Genomic DNA, 22,307 nt, shown 5'->3' on the forward strand with positions numbered 1-22,307 from the left:
CTTGGTGAAGCACCAAGAGGCTGATGACAGTACGAATGGAAGACTGCAAAATTCCCAGAGTTTTCCCTCCCAGGTGAATTGGAGGAACTTCCTGTGTGGGGGCCAGATTGGAATTGTCAAGTAGGCGCTCTTTTAAGTCTAGGCGTGTTAGCCAGTCGCCTTTTCTCAATACGTCTCTTGAGGAGGTGTAGTCCCTCCATCTTGAAGTGGTGGTAGGATACCCAACCGTTCAGACTTTTTAAGTTTATGGCAGCTCTCTGTGTCTTGTCTTTCTTTTCGACCAAGAAAATATTGCTGATGAAACCGGTTTGTGAGCTCTCTTATAGCCCCTTTGGCGAGAAGATCTTTGACTTCCTGAGATACTAGTTTTTTCTGTTCTTGGGAGAAGAATATCTCGCGGGGTGTTTTTGATTGGAAGGGAACGTCTATAAAGTCTATTTTGTAACCTTTGAAGGTTTGTAGGACCCATGGGTCTTGGGTTATCAATGTCCAGTTGCCAGAGAAAAGGGCTAGTCTCCCTCCCACCTTTACAGGGGTATCTGAACGGTCTGTCGATACACCTACCTGTTGAGAAACTTCTGGTCTTCCTCTCGCCTCGAAATAATCTTCCTCTATTGCGTTGTCTCTGAGGGTAGAAGGTTTGGTTTCTGTAGAAAGATGTTTGTTGGAACCTAGATCCTCGTCCCAGAAAGGGTCATGAGGTGGATTGTCCACGGCCGCGGAATCGACCCCGCATTCTCCCGGCCCGTCCAAAAATTCTGTCTTGGAACACTTTCTTAATTTCGCATTGGGACTTTTGTATTGAGCATATCGCCCCAATATATTTGGCCATATCGCGGATGAAGTCTTCTCCGAATAGGAGTCCTTGTGAGGTGGGTCCTGCCTCTTTGTTAGCCAACTCTATTAGTTTGGGATCTATTTTAAGGATTATCCCTTTCCTTCGTTCGTTTGATATGGCAGTGTTCCCATTGCCAAGAAGGCAGATGGTTCTTTGCACCCATTTACGTAGCTCCTTGGGATCAATAGGAATACCACCAACATAGGCATTTTCGGCCATGTCAAAAATTTTAGTTAGCGGAGCAATTAAATCAAGTAGGCGGTCTTGACATGACCTAAGACTTTTGTCTGTGCCCTTCCTTGGGTCCTTTGCATCTTTGGCTATAAAGGCGACGACCTTAGGGTCCCGTTGAGGTGTGAAAATCGATGTTGTCTGGAAGGGATGGGCGAGGGCATTCCAAACTTAACCTGGATCTCACTTCTTTCGGGATCTCCCTTCTTAGCCAAAAGCTAATCTAATCTGCTACATGTTGGGACGGTAGCCATTCTGGAGATAGGGGATGTTTTATTAACAGTGGATCGGACATATTGTCTCCGAAAGGGTCAGTGATACCCATTTTGGATCCTGAGGCTTTGCTTGCCTCTTCAGAATTTTCTATTGAATTGTCTTCTTGGACCTCAATGTCCGAATCAAAGGGTGATTAGCAGGAAAGATCTATCTCCGCTTCGTTTTGCTCATCGCTGTCAATATGTATAGGGGTTTGTGGGCCTGTCTCTTGCCCCTCTGTGATGCCCTGGGCATCGTTCTGGTCTCCGCCTTGGAAGCGAGATCAAGCCGATTTCGATGACGCCTTTGTCCTTTTGGAGGTTAAGCCAGGTTGTTCTGTTCCGGCTCTTTTCTTTGGGGACTTAAGTGTCCCTTCTTTTGCGCCTAAGTTATGCGCGCTGCTAGTAGAGGGCCATGCCCTTGTAAACATATCAAACTTTTTGTTAATGGTGTCATTACATTTTTTATTAATGATTTCATTAAATGAGTCCATGGCTTTATCCATGGCTTTTGAAACCATTAGTTTTAATTTTGCTTCTAGGGAGGTATCAGGGTTGGAAGACATGATGAAAAAGGGGGGGGGGGGGGGGGGGTGAGTAATTATAATAAGTGTGTCCGAGCTTGTCTTCCCCTTTTATTATTATTATTTTTTTTTTTGGTAGTTTACACCAGAGAAATGAGTCCAACCCTACCTTCTTTCTTTTTTTTTTTTTTTTTTGTGTACAAGTGGTATTGGTTATAAAGGGGAAGTTTAGAAGTTATTTTCAATCCAAAAACATCCGTCAGCGCGATATGTGTTTTGTTGTTCGATTGTCGATCGAGTTACAGCAGCAACTGTCAGGGTTTAGTGCTGTAACCCAGACAACCACGTATGGAGACGAGTGTGGTCGTTGCTAAGGGCCTTTCCTTAAAGGTGCGTCCCCACCGCGTTACGCGAATAAATGTGGACCACGGAGGGGAAACGAGAGATTTAAAATGGCTCCGAGTCTCATGGAGAGACGGGAGAGTCGAGCTGTTTTAAAACACACTCTTGGTTTATGAAAAGTGTATGTGTTAGCAGAGGAAAAAGTAAGCGTAGACTCATACGGCTGGTATCTCCACCGCGCTGGTTGGGTTGCTAGGTAGCGAGAAAGCGGTCGCGTCGTTCAAAGGACGCGAGTGAGGGTGAGATCACCATACTTAGTGTAAAAAAAAACCAATATCGGGCACGAAACGAGGCCGAGAAGGCAGCGGCAAGTAAGCTAAAGGGGTCATGCAAGGCAATATTAAAAGGCATTACATAAGCAGTATAGAAAAGAGAAAAATGGTGGGCATCTGACCCAAAAGGAAAGAGGCATTTAAACTAAAACGGGAAGAAGAAAAAGAATCGCATAATAGGGTCAATTGGACCCAGGCATGCGATAAGTTGTCAAAAATCAAGCGAACACACGCATTGAATAAGCATGAATGAAAGAGGTACTTATCTGTGTGAGCAGCAACAACAAAGAAGGATGATGGCTGTGTGCTCATGGACTATATACTATATCTAGAATGTTCACAAGTTCTGTATTCTCTTCATTGTTACTGCTGAGCTGTGGCAATAAAGGAGATTTGCATAATGTTGGCCTCCGTGTCATGCCATAAGGAGACCTTTGCCCAAAGCTTCTTGAACAACAAAAGGCAATTGTCTATGTGAGGAATTAATGTGACCTATAATCTGCCTGAAAGATACCCTACTATATTTAACCCTCTGACAGCTGCCACATGCAAGACCTCTAGGGGTGAAGCTACAGGTGCCAAAATTCGATCTGTATTGAAGAATGCATTAGGGGCACAGGAAGATGTCTCTCAAGGAATTCACAGCCACAGATATGTAAGAGAAAATGATTTAAAATAGTCATGTTTGAAAAAGACCCGCAAGAAGCTGCCCACTCAATCTAGGAGGATATGCCTGAGGATTGAGTTAAAACAAATGGTGGCGGAAACACCTCGCCCTTGAAATTGGAAATGGCTAGTGGGGTATTTAAACCAATAATCCTAATTGTCATGAAACACATGGATCATAGTTAAAGTCTCAGGAGATTAAAATCTGCTTTTGGAATGTGAGGGGGGATCTCAGATTAGGAGGACAAACTAAAGGAGTTGGATGAATTAACTACGAGCAACATAATGTGTCTTCAGGAAACGTGGTTTATGGATCCTTAGCCGTTCTCTCACTTTATTCAATTTGTAGCATCCGCCTTGCCCTCTCTGTGTGGTGGATGCCCAAGGGGCTTTGATTCAAGTAAAAAGTGACCTGGCAGCCAACACCTCCATAATTTGGGCCATAAAAGGAGATGCAATTTATGTAAAAATTGAACCAGACAAAAGTCAATCAATAGAATAACTCAAACGTTAGTTATTGGAAACATCTATTTGCATCCATCAATAGTACAGAAACGCCAGTCCTCAGGTATTTTAGCCTAAGAATAGAATATCCAAGGGGGGGCGTGGCCGAGCAGCAAGATGGCCGCGTTGTAACGGGGCTCTGCCGGCCGAACACACTATCCGTCTACCCATCCGGCTGATGCCTCCTTTCCTCTGCAGCAACGATGCGGCGGGGGATGCCTGACTGCTGAGGACCCGGTAGCAGCTTTCGCGGCCGCGATCGGCGGCGGCGTTCCGACGCTGTGACCCTCGCTGCTCCAGCGGCCTGCGCACGTCTCGCTCGACGGCCACGCAAACTACGTGAGTCCCCGGTCGCAGGCCGGAGACCCGTTGGGCAGAGTGGTGCTACCGCGAGGACTTGCGGGGGCGTGCCTGGCCCGCCGCATACGGCCGACTCGCTGCCACAGGACACCTGGCAAGCTGCGGGCTTGCTGAATTCCACTAGCGGCGGAGAAGAGTGCCGGGGTGTGCTGTGAGCTGCTGGGGCCTTGGGATGGAAGAGCGCCCTGACCTGTTGTGCCAGCTGACGACAGCGCCGGTAAGGTGACTGCCAACTGCTGAGCCCCTGAAGTGAGAGCCGCTTGGCTCCTGCTTGTGTATGGCGCCTTGTGCCCCTCCACGACTGTGAACATCCTGTGGGATAGGCGGACTGACGGCGGTGGTGCGGGCGAGGTGACTGCACTGCGAGGTCGGAGTGATTGCCCATATGCAGCGCGACCACTGCGCACATACCTTGTGCGACGACGCCGACACATACCAGATGGCAGAGCACGCTGGTGGCCTGCTGGACCTGACCGGCTGGGAGGGGACTATACCCACGGCGGGGGCTGTGGGGGCAGCCCGGTGCGGGCGGATATCGGGCACCTGCAAGGCCTGCTGATTCAAACGAGGGCCAGAACTGGAGTGACCCATCGGGCCCCCCCCCCCCGAGACCCCCTCGAGGTGTCTCCCCCGCAGAAACATGGGGAAGTCGGATGCCAAGCAGTCGAGGCTGCATTTCGAGCGCCGGAGTACCCGGAACGTTGAGGGGGAAACGATGTCCCAGACGGTGGTCCCTGAAACACAGATGGACCCCACGCAAGAGGACGACATCAAAAGTATGTTTCGCGACCTCAAGGGCTGCCTCAAGGAAATAGACACCAAACTGGACTCCATGGCTCAGCGCATGGACGGAATTTCGCACAAGGTCGATCAACACGAGGAGCGACTGGTGGCGGCGGAGACTCGTGTTGCTGAATGTGAGGAAGGCCTCAGTGACACCCGAGAAACTGTTGCGCATGGATAAGGTCCTGGAAGTAATACGTGGGCGCAACGAGGATTTTGAAGCTTGCTCCCGCAGAAATAACATACGTATTGTTGGGATTGCGGAATCCACTAATATTGGTAATATGGAGCAGTTTGTAGAGGGTATGTTCCGCGACTTGTTTGGGGCGGACCTGTCGGCCATGTTCCTGGTCGAACGCGCACACCGAACGCTTGGCCCACGTCCAGTGCCGGGGGCGCCGCCGCGCCCGATCCTTGGCCGTGTTCTAAATTACAGAGACCGTGACACGATCTTGAGGCTGTCCCGTGAAAAAGGCTCACTCACCTTCCAAAACATGGCTGTCTCCCTATACCCTGACTTTACACAGGCTGTGCAATCTGCGAGGCGTGAATTCATGCCGGCCAAAAAGATCTTCCAAAAAGTGGGGACCAAGTACGCCATGCTGTACCCTGCCAAGTTGAGGATTCAGATCAAGGGGAAGCCGATGATCTTCACGGAGGCGAAGGAGGCGCTGAAGTTTGCACGTCAGGCAGAGCGGGCGCGCCGGGAGCAGCGCGATGGCCAAGAGACACTGCCCCCCCCCCCCCCCCCCCCCCCCCCCGGCTGGCCAGCTGAGTGACATTGAGTAACACAGTATACTGCTACGAGGATTATGGCTATTGGCAGCACTGAGAGACGCCCTGCGGCTTTGTTGTTAAGTATACGCCATTCTTCCTACTAATATTGTCCTGAGACCTGGAATGGGCTAGGAGCGCAGGGATGGGCCGCCGGGGACGGTTGGTCACGGTACAGAGACTATTATTGATCTGTGGCTGAGTACCAATACTGTGCTGGGTGTTGCGTAGGGCATGTCCTGCTGAACTTGGACAAATTGCGAATATGGAGGGCGGAAATGTTCGGCCACCCTGTTGCCTTCAGACGGGGGAGTGTGCCGGTGACCCCGCGCCCTCGACGGGATGATTCCCATGCTATGGTTACAGGAGAGTAGTTGTTGGGCCTGTTTGGGGGGGGTACTGAATCTCAACCTGATTGGGGGGTTGAAGTGGAAGGAGGGGGGGTATGTTTTTTGTTGGTTTGTATTAATGTACTGCAGCATTCTATTACACAACTGATTGATGGGACGACGCTGTCCCCTGCCGCCTATACGTTGCTACTGGGTGCGAGACATGATGCACTCGGGCTCGCACCGCATGCCCCACCTCTTGTGCCGCAGAGAGACACACCGCTGAGTAAGACACATCTCCATACACATCTCCGACCGCGCTGCGCTGCCTGACATGGAATATTCGCGGTCTAAATGATCACCGCAAGATCCGACTGACTCACGCACACTTGACCAGACACCGCATAGACATATGTCTCCTACAGGAGACCCACCTTCTGCAGAAGGCTGGGGAGAAGCTCAGGCATGCCAGATGGGGCGAGGTGCACACTTCAGGTTGCTCCAGCTATTCCCGGGGAGTGGCCATATTGATTCGGAAGGGCCTGCCCTGGCAAACGTTGAAGGTGCATGCAGACTCCGAGGGGCGATACATAATATTGATGGGGAGACTATTTCACATGCAGATAATACTTATCAACACTTATGGCCCTAACACGACCCAGGTTTTTTCCGGCACGTTTGGCTTAAGGCACAATCAATGGGCAAGGGGGCATACATTTGGGGCGGGGATTTTAATGCGGTGCTTTCACTGGAGCTCGACAGGGAGGGGGCCGCCCGCACGCATCACCCACACACAGCGGATCTCCTCCGAGGCATCATGGAGGAATACAACCTGCTAGATTCGTGGCGGGTATTGCACCCCATGGTGAGGGAGGGCACTTGCTTCACTCCACACAGGAGAGCCTGGTCCAGATTGGATTTCTGGCTACTACCCCCACATGTACATGCCTGGGTATCTGAGGTTCATCATAGAGCGCACACCCTATCCGACCACTCCCCGGTTGAGCTGGTGCTACAGGTCCCCAAACCGTACATTACACCTTTCACGTGGAAATTGCCGGCGCAGGCCTTGTTAGATCAGGTACTTCGCGAGGACATACATCGGCACATCCTCGACTATTTCGAACTTAACACGAACTCGGTGACATCGGTGGGCACATTGTGGGACGCGTTCAAGGTGGTTATCAGAGGCCACTGCATTGCAGTGCAGGCCAGTGTACTGAAGGACATAAGAAATACGCTCAAGAGGCTCGAGGACCGACTGCATGACCTGGAGGTGCAGTACTGCTCTGACCCCACGGCCACAGCGCTAGCGGAGACGCGCACCAAACTTGCGGAATACCAAACTGAGGCAGACAGGGAGCTTAAGTTTTTACATAAACACGCGACGGCCCGCCGATATGGTGAGGGTGATCGTCCGGGTAAAACGCTCGCCCATTTGAGACGATCGCAAAGAAATTCCTCCTACATCTCCTCAGTTGAAACGCCGCAAGGTAACCTTGCATGCACTCCTCCAGAAATCATGGATACATTTCGAACATTCTATAAAGATTTGTACCGATCACGGGGAGCGCCTCCGTTGGAGGACCTGTCCGATTACCTAGACACGGTACAATTGACCTGGTTCAATGCGCATCAACACGGATATTTCGATCGCCCCTTTGCGGTAGAGGATGTCAAGGAGGCAATAGGGTCCCTGGCAGCCGGAAAAGCGCCGGAACCGGATGGCCTGCCGGCGCAGTTCTACAAGGAATACGCTGATATTCTAGCCCCCAGGCTTTTGGCCATATACACCGAGGCAGTGGAGGCGGGTGTACTCCCAGCGTCAATGAGAGAGGCTATCGTCATTGCCCTCTTAAAACCAGATAAGGATGCCCAGAAGTGCGACTCATATCGGCCACTGTCCTTAATCAACACAGATGCGAAAATATTCGCTAAGATGCTCGCCACGCGGCTACAGCTGGTGCTGCCGCTCATGATACGCCCTGATCAGTCGGGATTTGTACCGGGCCGCTCCACGTCTCACAACCTCCGTACCCTTTTTGGGGTACTGCATTATCTGGCCCCGCATGTAAAAGCTGTGGCGGTATTACTGGACGCCACGAAAGCGTTCGATTCCCTGGAATGGGGATTCCTATTTCCTCTACTGCAGCGCATGGGGGTGAGTGAGGCTTTTATTCGCTATATCAGACTACTCTACACTACCATCACTGCCCGAGTGCGGGTGAACGGACTTATCTCTGAGCCCTTTGCCATTCGCAGGGGCACGAGACAGGGATGCCCCCTGTCACCCCTGCTATTTGCGATTGCCACCGAGCCATTGGCGGCCAGGATTAGGCAACATCATGCAGCCAGGGGCATCGGGTTCTCGTCCCGGGCACTGACAGTGTCTATGTACGCGGATGACATTACACTCTATGTGGTTGATCCACAGGAAAATCTCTCCCCCATGACGAGAGAGCTGCTGCTCTATGGTCTGCTATCGGGGGTGACTATAAACTGGGAGAAATCGGTCATTTTGCCCCTGACGACTGGGACGCCCCGCTTTACTCCGGACTGCCCGCTGGAGTGGGCGGCCGGCCCGGTGTGCTACCTGGGGATATGGATTAGCACGGATATGCAGGAATTGTGGACGGAAAACTATGGCCGTGCGCTGCGATGGGTAGAGGAGAGGGTTAACCGCTGGAAGCATTTGCCCCTTTCACTGGCTGGGCGAATAGCTGTTGCCAAAATGGTCATCCTACCCAAGCTACTATATTTATTTATTAACATCCCGCTGCCCCTGACTACACATTTTCTGAACCAAGTGCGCTCGCAGATGATAGAGCTGGCGTGGGGTGGACCGCAGCCGAGGGTGGCCTGGGAGACCCTTACTCTCCCACAGAGACAGGGAGGTATGGCAGCCCCGGATTTCACGCTATATGCTTACTGCGCGCAGGCGCAGTTCTTGCACTACTGGGTACACCCCACACCGTTTCAGCCGCATGTAGCGATAGAGAAGGATAGGGTTGCCCCATCACCACTCGACACGGCTCTATATGCACCACGCAAGAGGGGGTGCAAAGAAATTGACACTGCACGCACTAAAGTGGGCCTGGGACGGGTTGCGTCGCCGAGCCCGGCTGGACCTTCTCTATACCAAATCGGTGCCCCTACGCGGGAACCCCATGTGGCCCCCGCTGCTAAATATGAAAACCGGGGAGCGCGCAGCGTCACACGGCCTTAAGACTGGGGGGGGACCTCTTTCCGGGCGATACCTTCATCACGCCGGGACAGATGTGCGGCGCGGAGGCCCCGACGATACTCGACACGCTGCTCTATTATCAGCTTCGCCACACATGTCAAAAGCTGTTTCCCACCTTTCCGGCTCCGCCGCCGGACTTGTTGGCCCTGGAGAACGTGCTCAAAGTGGGCTCAGGGCGTAAACTAATATACCGACTGTACGGAAGCATGCAAAGCAATCATCCAATTGTTGTCCCATCGGCACGCTGTATGTGGGATGCGAAACTGGGTACTGAACTCACTGACGAACACTGGGATATTTGCTGTAGACTGCTTGAGACCCTTTCCCCTAACTATCGACTCCGACTGATACATTTTAAATACATACACATGATATACCGCACGCCTAGCCGGCTTTGTCGCATGGGCTTGAGGGACACAGACAACTGCTGGCGTTGTAGTGCACACGGAGCGACGTTCTTACATATGGCGTGGGAGTGTCCCACGTTGGCCTCCTTCTGGGCCAGGGTAATGGAGCTGGTGCGTGCAATCACTGGCCTACTGATCCCCTGCACTCCGCAGACTACACTACTAGGTATCTTGCACATGGTCAAGCCTAAACACCGTAAACTGCCGGCCATTCTCATTTTGCTTGCCAAAAGACATGTTGCGATGCATTGGGGAGCGACTACATCGCCGAACATTAGGGAGTGGGTTAAAAGCGCTGTCTGCAGCCAGACACAACTCGCTCTGTATTGGGAACTCTTGCCAGTGCGCTCCCGGCCAAAGGATATATGGGAACCATTCACACACTGGTTGGCTCAAACTACGATTCAGGCATTATAAAACAGTGTTATACACTGGTGGCAGCCGGACAGGGACGGGAACTGGGTGGATCCTGGGGTGCTGAGGTAAACGACTATGCTGTAGGAGGTGTATGGGATGGGGGGGGCGGAGGTGGGGTGACCATGCGAGACTTACCGAGCAATGACTGGTTGGCACCTGGTTATCATATTGAGCCTATTGTATTGGTGGGGAGCTGTGTTGTCGATAACATATCCTACTCACACTGCAGAGAATTGTATTTGTTTTATTGTTGAAAATGCAAATAAAAAGAATTTTAAAAAAAGAATAGAATATCCAAAGGAACAAGTGCTGCTCTGAGGTGACTTTAATTTACCCCTACTTTGGAATAGTAACCACGAGGAATGGAAAGATAGGGAGGACACATACTGGTGCATTCCACAAGTGATACCCCAGGGTCAGAAACAGGAGAAATTTGGAGAATAACTGGTTAATTTGCAGAGGCTGTAAGGCTGCATTGCCTGAATGGTAGAGTAAAGACCGATAGTCCAGTTGCACACATTCATATCTCTCCTTTCAGACTAGCTACCGTGGATTATGTATGGTCATCAATAGAACATTTCCACAAAATAAATGAGTTTCAGGTAAATCGGAAAATCTCCAGGTACCATGCAGCAATCTCATGTGAAATCGCCACAGCTGTGGAAAGGTACCACAAGATTGGCTCAGTGGCCAACAAGACATATTGCCTAGTTAAAATGAATATCTTGGAGGATGGAGCAGACTCAAATAAATAAAATGAACCAAGATCGAGGTCTAATAAAATGGGTAAAGGACATAAGAAGGAAAACGAAACAATGAAAAGTTGATTCAAGTTGGTCAAATTATTACAAAATAATTTGGCAGAGGACCCCTAAAAAGGATTAGACTGATTATTTCAGATTGGAGCCTTCCACTCAGTGGGGACCGAAACCCTAATAAAAACTTAATAGAGCTCTACGCTGCCTCAGGAACAAAAATTTAGATATGAAGAGTATGAAAGGAAAAACATGCATTTGCAATGCAATAGGTCTCAAACTTGCGAGAGTTTAAGCTATTGGCATTGTAAATGACTATGCCTTTTATTTATGTTTTGATAATTAACACATAAATAAAAGGTATTGTCATGTACAATGCCAATAGCTCAAACTCTTGTAGATGCGAGACCTATTAAAAGAAATGGACGCCAAGTGAAAGCCTGCTTAGAAAGTGAAAGTGCGCATGGCTCGCTAAATGTTGTAGGAAAGCATGTTGTGCCTGCAGTAGGAGAAACTAATTAAACAAAATAGTGCTTACAGACTAAAAAAGACTCACTGTGTAACAACCGAAGTAAAAGGACCAGTCCTCATGGGAGGTTACGAATGAAGACAAGGTGGTATTAAGAAGGGACTAACAAGCCTATTAATGAATCAGAAGCCAGCATTTACGAAGGGCAGTGACACGAGCCAATTTCAAATATAGGTGGAGAGTGGGGCGGAGCTTCTATTCCATACTCCAATACAGCATGGCTCGCAGAGCAGCGCATGCGCGGCCCAGGCTCGACCTAAAAAATCAAGCTTTATCTGCATAGTGTTATAAACTGTCTGCTTTGTCCTCGGGAACAGATCTTATCTTTAGTTTTACTATTCTTTCAGTCCCTGAAGTCTCAACAATGAGTGTGGCTTAAATAGTCTGAATTGCCCAAGATCACCATATATTGGTGCTACCAAGACTTAAATGACATTGTCTTTTACCCAAACTCTGGTAAGGTGCATAATGCAATGTTTAGGATCTAGTATAGTGGCAGGGGGCCACGTTGTAACAAAGGTATCCAAACTAAAGGAAAGTCCTTTAAAAACAATTTCCAAAGGAATGCCTCCGCACTTCATCACAGATGGATACATCCTTTTACCGCTTGGCACCACAAAAAAATTGTAAGCACTTTGCAAAAAGGCTTTTTTGTATTTTTTCAGATAAAGAAAGCACTGCATCTGCTACAAAAATATCATGCAACTACTTTGAAAGAAAATAAACTGTACAAGGGAGAGGTGGGTGTTTGAATGATACTTCCAGTGTGCACAGGCTTCCAATATCGCGTGCTCAGCCGAACTATGCCACTGCAAACATGTCACGAGCAGTTTTTTCCATTGCATGTTCTCCTCTTACATGCGCCCCCTCCTAACTTCTGCTAAATAAAATAATAAGTCTGCCACAATAGAAGTATCTCAGGCATAACATAAACCTGACCCACAACAGCATATTGGGTAGTATACCACAATTTGTATCTATAAAACACTCTCACACAACCTTTTTCAGCATCTCATGGCCACCTCCTGCAGGAGGAGGGGTGATCAGGTTATGTGTCATTCCTTATCTCCTACCCCTGCCGTCCACACAGCCTCTCACCTGCACACCTTACTGAGGCCTTGGCGAGTGGTGCTCGATGCTGGCCTGCACCCCCATGCTCCTCGCCAACTTGCGGATCACACTGAAACGGAGCAGCTCACGGCACTCAGGCAGTAATGAACTACCCGTGTCTCCGTAGCTCACCAAAACTGAGCAGTCCCTCCCACTGAAGGGTTGAACTCTGAGGTAATGTAGACCCTGGAATGGCGTTTTTCCCCGCTCGTGGTGCTATACGACCTTCCACCCACCGACCTCGCCCACGGAGCACTCAAAGTACTGCCTTCAACCTCTGCAGGCAGCAGTTCTTGAACTGGGACTGTACAAAGAAACCGGGGACAAGACAATAGTCTGGAAGCAATAAATCTGTGCCGGGTCAAAGACTTCGAAGGAGAAAGCCAGCTCCGCATGGCTGAGTCTAATCAGCAAAATCCTCACTTAAAACCGCTGTGCTTTAAAACACATGCACCAAGGAAAGGTTACATTTATTACAGACAGGACTTCCTCGTGTAAACTGGCAACCCCAGGCTCTTGCGAGTCACATTTTGTGAAGGCACTTGGCACAACTTCTACTGATTGCCTTGAAAACTTTTCTCAATCTTTTGAGGCGCTATAAATACACAAACACGAAAAACTAACGAAAATCAGCAAACTAAGGCAAAGTGGGTGCTCAGACTTGGATCTAATGCAGTGCATACATACTTGTCGTGTAATACATATATTTGCGGGCTCACTGCAGGCAAAAACCTTGGACTATACAATACATTGCTTTGAAGCAGGGGGCTGACGTGCTGAATTAACAACTTCAAACATATTAAATAAACTCTGCTCGCTGTGGCAGACGGTGTGTTTCCAGCTCGTGGACTGGACACAGGGACACTGAACCGGTAGAGCTGCGGTGCGCGACCAAAACTTCCAACTTTCACGCCTGACGAGGTTTCCCAGTTTAAGCGCCGTGTGACATTATAGCTATGCGAAATATGTTTTCTGCATTTCGAGATAATGTTCACTCTACTGACTTCACGATCTAAAATGAAAGCGTGCTAAATGTAAATGAATCACAACGTCCTGCCCGAAGTAAGACTAACTGAAGAAAGAAAATAGTATTTAGAACTCTAAAAATAACACGCACCATTTAAGCACCGAAGTAAAGGGGCCAGTAGCCATGGGACGTTACAAATGACGACAGGGCGGAACTAACAAGCTTCTTTACCTATCGGAAGCCAAAATTTAGGAAGGACAAAAACACGAGTCAATGAGAAAGAAGGGCGCGGGAGTGGGTGAAGATTCTCTCCCATAATCTACTACCGCAGTTACGCAGAGCAAGCAGCGCATGCCCAGTGCCACTAAGGCTCGCCTCAAAGGACCAGAATAAAGTATATGAGAAAAATTTGAGGCGCTTTGCAAACAGCATAAATATCTCTCACATACCCTTTTTTGTGATGGAGATAAAGTAGAGCCAGTATCTCATCATGCACAGCAGGTGGCAGTTGCTTCATTTCTTTTTTCCGGCTCCTGCTGACAGAACCCTGGAGCAATGAGTTTGACCTTTTTATATGTTTTTTTCTCTTTAAATGTTCTCAGAAATGTCAAAATATCACCTTAATTGTATTACTTTTTTCATCTGCCATTTTCTGTTTTTGAAAGAAAAGTGAGGCGTTTTGTAAAAAAAAAAAAAATGCTTTACTTATTTGACAAATGCCTTGAACGTGACAGGAAAAATCCAAAACAGTCCCTCATGAGGTTTGTATCATCTGTCTACCTTCAGTTCATCATCCTCACACCCGTCATATCTGAAAGATGTTTTTGTGGCTGACTTTGAGAAAGAGCAGATTCTCCTTCTGGGAACTGAAGATAGACGCCGCCAATAAACAATGCCTACAAGTGGGACCTCAGAGCGAGGGGAAGGCCAGTCTTCCACCAGGGCTCTTTCCCCAACTTCCAGAGGACATGGAAGGTCTGAAGTGTTCTTCTGGCCAAAAACCGCATTGGTCCTCTCCTCAAGAAGCCCAAATGCATTTCAGTTGGACTAGCGATCTCCTTCATGGGCTGGGTCTTCAAGTCAACTCAAGTCCACATCCACACCAGTTTAGAGTTTACATTGCTTTGGGGCCACCATTCAAGCAAAGGCGTGTCCTTCAGCCTAGCAACTCTTATCAATCCTTTGGAAATGTCAGACTCTCATGAAGGTCCCTCATCCAACAGTAAGAGCAATATCCTCTCTACTCTGCTTAACGGCCTCCTGCATCTTTCTCACTCCCAGTGCTCACCTTCACATGCGTCCTCTCCAGGAATGTCTAGAGGACCAGTGGGATCAACTGACCGGCAACGGAGAGGCCAGGATCACGCCATCCATACATGCAATACTGTCCCTGAATTGGTGGTGTTTTCAACCAATCTCCTACAAGGCATGCTGTTTCGCCAACAGGTCTCCTCTCAGACCATAGTGGCAGATACAGCACTACTTGGATAGGTAGTTCACAGGGATCACCTCCAGATTCAGGGCTCCTGGTCTCGGAAAGAGATGACCTACCATATCAAATTCCTCGAGCTCCGCACAGTGTATCTAGCACTCAATGCTTTTCGCCCATCATTCACAATGAACACCCTGCTTGTTCAGATGGACAATAGAACCACCATGTTCTACCTCTACAAGCAGGCGGCACCTGGTCCAGAACCTTGTCACTAAAGGCCCAGACGATTTGGAAATTGTTCTTGTCCAGTAACCTGAAGTTTATGGCAACTCATCTCCCTGATGTACAAAATGTTCGGGCAGACGCTCTCAGCAGAGCTCTCGACGAAAACCACAAATTAGTCTTGTATGACGTAGACTTACGCAGTAACTTCCAAATGTGGGTCGCCACAGTGGAAAACAGAAAATGCTGCGGCTTCACCTCCAGGTGCTACCATTCGGAGATGCTGAAGAATGCCCTATGGATAGACTGTTCCAGCAAATTTCTTTACGTCTTTCCACCAATTGCCCCTCATCCTTGCAGTTCTGATCAAATTGCCCCACTCGAAAGCCATGGTGATCCTTCTAGCTCCAGAGTGGTCACGGTCAATGATGGATCCCACACTGCCTTCACCGGTCAGAGCATCCACATCTCAAGGTACAATGCAGACAAGACCTGGTATCAAAGTTTGGAGGCCAGATGGTACACCTCAATATCTTCTTGAATTTGGCTCCATGGCTCCTGAGCTAGTACAGTGTGGACACTTAACCCTGCCACAAGACTGCATGGAGATCCTCAAGGGGGCTAATTGGCCTTCCACTCGCTCAGCTTATGCCTTCAAGTGGAAGAGATTTTGCTCTTGGTGTTCCTTTAAGAACGTGGACCCTACTACCAGTTCTTCTGTCGTTTGGGGCGGTCCCTAGGTTGACGTTTCACAGCTGCACAAAAATGTCAAAACTTAATCTCCAGGCTTTAACTCCTCCCCCCACCCCCACCCCCTGTGCATGGGAAATGCTTTGTGGATGAACTAGTAAGGGATGTTTGCGCACACTTTTACTTCTCTCCTACGTACGTGGTCAAGAAGCTTTAGCAAACCGCACTTACTCTCATCCTGGTTGCTCACAGCGGCCAAGCAAACCACATCCTCAACACTTCTCGAGATGCTTGTTGTTCCCCCACAAGAAGCTCCCCAAAAGACCAGGCCTTCTCATGCTGAAGCAGACACCCAAACCCCAAGCAACTGAATCGAGCAGTTTAGCTCCTGAGGTCTTGGAGTTTGGTTATCTCAACTTGCTTTAAACATGCATGGACATTCTTAAAGAAGCCCGCATACCCGCTCTGCATGCCTAATATGCAGCCTAGTGGAAAAGGTTTGTTCACTATTGCATTCCAAAGCACCTGGGGACACTCAAAACTGTAGTTCAGGATATTGTCTGTTACCCCCTTCACCTCCTGAAGGGCAGTCATGCTTACACTTTAATGCTCCTGTACCTGGCTGCTATTGCAGCCTACATGCAGAACGGGGAACATTTCTTTGTATGAAATCGGTCATCAAGGCTTTTATGGAAGGACTCAAGCAGGTCATTTCACCTAGAGTTCATCCTCCGCCAGTCTAGAATCTTAATATCATTCTTACCGGACTCAGAGGTGAACCTTTTCAACCACTACGCTGATGCCCTTTACAGTTCCTCTCTTGGAATGTCGACTTCCTCTGCTCTTACGTCTCTAAGACGTGTTAGCAAGCTACAGACACACACTTTAGGGGAGGCTTTCTTCCAGGTCAAGTGTTAGAGTTGTCCTCAAAAACCAACCCCAAATACATGTAAAAACACTCCCTCATTTACTACGTTGACAGGACCTAAACTTTCCGCAAGATGAAGCAATTTTTTTTGTTTACGCTAAACCTCACAAAGGGCATCCTGTGTCAAAGGGGGGTATACCTAGGTGAATTGTCAAATGCATCCAAACCTGCTCCTTCAAAGCCTAAAGAACGTTGTCTGCCCCACCTAGGCTGCATTCCACCCGTAAGAAAGGGTCCACTATGGCATTCCTGGATAGTATCCCCAAAGCTGACATTTGTAAGCCAGCTACATGGTCCACTCCACACACATTTACCATAGACTACAGTGTGTCTTAGCTAGTCGTCATGCTAGATTTGGTCAGACTGTCTTGAGGAACTAGTTTCAATCATCTGCACCATCCACTGGCTGACCACCGCTCAAAGGAGAACTGCTTTACGGTGTATGCGCATCTACAGCCACAGGTGCTACGAATAAATAGTACTACCCCTGTAAGCATCTATTTGTAGCATGTAGTGCTGTAGATTCACATGCGTCGACCTGCCTCCCAAGGAGCCACTGGTTGCTTCAGATCATCTTCTCCTTCATTTGCATATTTAACCTGTTATACACAACTTCATGCATGGTCACCAAGCTGTCCTACATACTTCATCAATACTCTCACCTGCTTTGCATGAAACAATCTAACAATGGAGTCCATGCTCATTGCCCACTAAGGGATGAATCCTTATACTTTGTGACCAAAAAGACTTCTTTGTAGAAAAACAAGTTGCAAATATTAGTCAACACTAAATGGCGGGAGTATGTGGAGCATGTTAATCTACAGCCCTACACACTAAGAAAAGCTACTCGCAGTGCAAGTAACACACCCACATAGAAATGAAGGGAAGGGGTGAATCAAGCGATTTCCCATTTTAGCTCCCACAGGAAATTTTGCTCACATCTGCAGTCGGAACTTCGGAACGGATTTATACCGAATTTGTTGTGAAAGTAGAACTTTACGCAGAGTTCTCAGTAATGACTTGTAAGTCCTGTCAATTACATCTTGTTTAAAAAAAAAAACATTTAGTTGGGTGGCTTTGGGCCTGAAACATTTTTTCACCAACTTTAAATGTGCGAGTTGACACCAAATTACGAGTGTCGCGCTGTGGGAGGGGGGGAATCTACAGCCATGGGGTAGGGCCTTCCCCAAATATGATGACCACAGGACATGCGCTCAACCAGATGCGTGGAAAAAACAAAAAGCATCCAGAGAAAAAAAGCAGTAAGAAAGGCACAGACTGGAGCCAGCTCGCGAGTGGCCACATCTGATAAAGGCTTCTAGCCGCAGATTCCTTAAAAACCTTCGAATATTCCCCGGGTATCAGACTGAATCTGTAAATTTTTTAGCATTCCCCTTGCATGCTGTTAAGTGGTGTCATTTATCACTGCATGGTGTCTTAGTCATCGAAAGTGATGAGCACGGTACCTATATAGGCGTTACCCCAGTGCACTGACCTCAGTTACTTATTTTCTGTACCATCAGCGCATATCAAGGGGAGCTCCCCTCAGTTAATTTGAACTGAGTTTTCTCAAGCGTTTTGTCGAATTCAATCATTGTACCTTTTGTCCACCTGTTATGTGGATTTCATCCCTGAAGAAGCCGACCGGTTTCAAGCTTTTACTGACCACCACTTTGTGTGTCTGTGGTGCCCAAAGCAGGACATGATTTCACTGCCTGTGCTAATTGCAGGACTAGGAATCCGAAGGCCATCCACGACCGGGCCATAAGTGAGGCTGCTCGCCACACGACTCCACACCGGTCCAGGCCCTGTCCTTGAGGGAGGTCCCAGCACCACTCTCTAAGTCAATTGCACCGGTCTTCATCGCAATCTCAGACTTCTTCAGGCAAGTCCCACAAGAAGCAGAAGCGCTTTTCGACTTCTCCACACCTGCCAAAAGAGTTGGCAAATTGGTACCTTCTTACCAACCCTAGTACTCAGTTTTTTCTGGTTAAGCGGTCTTTTGAACCCATGCTGCCTTCCTGCAAAAGGTGGTCACACCTTTTCATGTCTGGCACACTGTCTCCTTTCTTTGCACCGCTTCATCCTACTAAGGAAGACGAGTCCACTGCCTGGATCCAAAAAGAGCAGTGGTGTTCTACATCAATCGTGAAAAAGACTTACGGGTGGACCATAAAATCTTGGTTGGTTTTGAGGGTGCTAAGAAAGGAAAGGCAGTTGACAAAATGACCATCTCTGGATGGTTTGTCCTGTGTATAAAAATCTGTTATGGCCAGGAAAAAAGCCAGAGGGTTTGAAAGCTCATTCCATTCGTGCTAGCTCGAATAGTATCAGTTCTGGACATCTGTGAGGCAGCTACAAGGTCATGGCTACACATGTTTACCAAAACTACTGCTTAGAAGTAAGGTCCGGCGAGATGGGCATGTTGACCGTTCAGTCCTCCAGGACTTCTTAGTGTAACAGTATGGGGAAAGATTGCTTTGGTATCTATTCTAAGGTAAGGATCTGCGGCTTGAAGTCTCGATCAGATGAACAAGTTACTTAGCTTTGGTAACACTTTCTGATAGAGACTCAATCGAGTTGCAGATTCCTTACTGACCCTCCATCCACCCCATGTTGTGAACTGTATTTCTTACATCACAAAGATCCTTCAGAGCCTCACCTTGGTACACTGGTCATTTCACCTCCGTTCACCTTCTGTTGAGGTCAGTGCACTGGGTGGCATCTATATAGGCACTTTACGTTATTTCTGACGCGGACCACTCCAATGATTTCACACAGGGCTGAAGAATACCACCCATCGACGTGCAAAGGACTGCTAAAAAAATCTCCTCATCCAGTCTGACACAAGGGGGAATATTGTAAGGTAAGGAATCTGCAGCTTGATAGAATATCTACCAGATAGTGTTTTGAAAGGTAAGTAACTTCTTCTTTAGGTGTTGGATTAAATTGCCTTGTTGTGCCCAGTTTGCTTCTCGCTCAGTTTTCAAGCACTTTTAAAAAAAAAAATTGAAAAACTCAAGAAAATCCAAAACCATATGAGTGGCAGGAGGGAAGACCCTGTGCCCAAACCCTGCTATGTAGCGTCTGCTGCTGGTTGGGCTCGGGGCCAACCTCTATTACGGATAGCCAAGCAGCAGGGGTTTGTGTACAGGACCTGGCCACCAGGTAGGCCCTGCTCACAATTTCCCTTGCAACGCAGATGGTGCACCCTGGCCAAGCCGTACCCTTCAACCTAACGGCAGATGTTGGGTGCCCATGAGGGGATTGGACATGGTGCCTGGTAGGTTGGAAATTAAGTACATAAAAAAGAAATGCTACAAAAACAGTTGAAAGCTGATTTGTGGTTCTGGCTCATATGTATAACACCACTGAAATTCACCAGTTTTGTTTATGAACACACACACACACACACAGCATGTAACCATAAGTCATGGCGTCGCCCATGCCCAAAACAAACATATCCCAATAGCACAGACACAAAGACCGTTAACAGTACAGCAACATTGCAGATCCCATTAGTGATGACACGTGTTGTGTGCAATCATAACCATAACTGGTAAATTTCAGTTGTTTTACATGTTCAACCCAAAACAACTCCCTTTTTAACTGATTTTATTTTGGTGATTTGTATATGTGTAGGCAGATAATACAGTTAAGTTGGTAACATAAACGGGAGTATCTCAACCTGGGCAATAATGGAGAAATAACTTCTGCTGCTTGTTTATTTAGAAATGCCACCTCCAAATCTGGAAGACACTGTTAGTTATAAAGATTTGTCTCATACTGCAGAAACGAATCTACATTTGTACCAGTAGCTCTTAAGTAGTGCTGTTGGTGTTTAAGCCCCAGGACTTTCCTACATATTACCTTGTGCTTGAGGATTACTCTTCTGGGATCAAGTTTCTGTTCAGCATTGCAGAAATGGGGTCTGGTATCGCTGAGATTTGGTCTCTGCCTTAGGACAAGGAGAGCAAACCACACAATTCTGTTTCTCATTTACTTGCCTGGGGAATTCGTTTTTAAGAGTTAAGAAAGAACCTAATCCATCACCACTTGAAAGATGTTAGCAAGGTACAATTAACATGGATTTAGGCAATGAAGCATCTGCTAAGCAAGAGGACAATGAAGATATCTTGGCCTAAATAGTACAGCGTCCAAAAGAACTTTAAGCAGTGAATGTTCCTTTCTGCATGTTCCTTTCTCCCTCTTCTTTTCTTTGTAATCTTTCACATAGTCCAACCACCTCTCTGAACTGTCACAAATTAATCCCCACCTATGTTATTATGTAGCATCTTGAATATTAATTATTTTTTCAGATTTATGTCAATTACATTTTTTTTAAACGTATTTGCCTCTGCTCAATTCAAATAAGCTTGGCTAACTAGGGTATTTCCGCTGTCTGACATTTTGTACAAATTGTGCTAATAGTAAAATTTGGTACTCCTAATTGAGGATAACATGTTTATTTTTGGTTTAGGATTTTGTGGTTACCTTCATCTTTGCCTTTTTCTGGTTGGTGAGTTCTTCAGCATGGGCTAAAGGACTTACAGATGTAAAGTACTCGACAAGCCCAAGCACTATTATTCTGTCAGTGACAGAAAACTGCACAGAGCCTAGAAAGTGTGACCCTGCAGAAGGACCCAGCTTGGGAAGTCTAAATGTTTCAGTGGTACGTATGAGTCAGTTTACTGTTACAGTGCATATGTTTCAGTGGTATGTATATATCAGTTTACTTTTACAGTACATATGTGAAAATACGCTTAATTCAATAGCCCTCTTGTGCCTTCAGCTAGTTTACTCTTGCTTTTAGCCTCATGATCCCTATAGTTGAAGAGGTAGTTTCTTTGAAGAGCAGATTTCTTGCATCTGGGAAATGTCAAAGCAATTTTATGTCCAGAGTCAACACTTTTCTACATTCTTTAAGGAGAGGATGTTTAATATTTTTTTCTTGTCTTTTGAAATTCTGCTAACTTAGAATGATTTTCGGTAGCATTGTGTTTACTGTTGGTTCTCACAGACTTCTTCCATGGTCCAAATTACATGTGAATTTAGCTGCCTCATATCTCATTTTATTTTAAAGGTGAGCTATCCGTTCTGGCAGGTCCTTGTTTGCTTTCATTTTGGGATTCAAGGGTAGGAGCTGAAGTTAGCTGTTTATTTTTCTGATTTTTGCATTGAAGAGGAGCTATTCAAACTGACCCAAGTGCTAGTGTCTTTGGAGCAGAGCAACCAAAGATGAGCTTCTGCTGGAACATTTAAAGGAATAGATGCAAAATAACACATGAATGAGCACAACATGTGTAAATAAGAAAACAGTGGTTGCAAAATGTGCATACTTTATAATACTTACAGATGGGAGCATATTAAGTCTGAAAATATTCTATGGTTAAGCTTGAAAACCTGGGAAAAAACATTATTTGTATGCATTTCATGTCTCCCACATAGATGCTACTGTGGAACATTTCTGCAGCCATCATACAGCTCACTGCATGACTCCCTCAGGAGTATTTGTTATAGTTGTGACTAAGAGCAATATATTACTGCTTCAAAATATTTGTCACTGCCCACACGGCTCAAGGCATGACTGCGTCAGATGAATATTTCTGTAGATACAAATGCATTAGCACTTAACTGCAGATTAGGTGCCTGAAACATATTCTTTAAGA

The 22,307-nt window shown here is 47.3% G+C and overlaps 1 protein-coding gene across 1 annotated transcript in view; it reads left to right on the top strand.

Moving 5' to 3' along the window:
* Window positions 1-22,307, top strand: part of SYPL1 (synaptophysin like 1) — a 255,826-nt gene that overhangs the window by 224,902 nt on the left and 8,617 nt on the right. Inside the window, exon 5 of the mRNA XM_085654139.1 lies at window positions 21,119-21,310. Within this exon, the coding sequence (XP_085510265.1) occupies window positions 21,119-21,310 (192 nt within the window). The remainder of the gene's footprint in view (window positions 1-21,118; window positions 21,311-22,307) is intronic.

The sequence above is a fragment of the Triturus cristatus genome, chromosome 4_1 (assembly GCF_964204655.1).
Source record: "Triturus cristatus chromosome 4_1, aTriCri1.1, whole genome shotgun sequence".
Classification (NCBI taxonomy): Eukaryota; Metazoa; Chordata; class Amphibia; order Caudata; family Salamandridae; genus Triturus; species Triturus cristatus.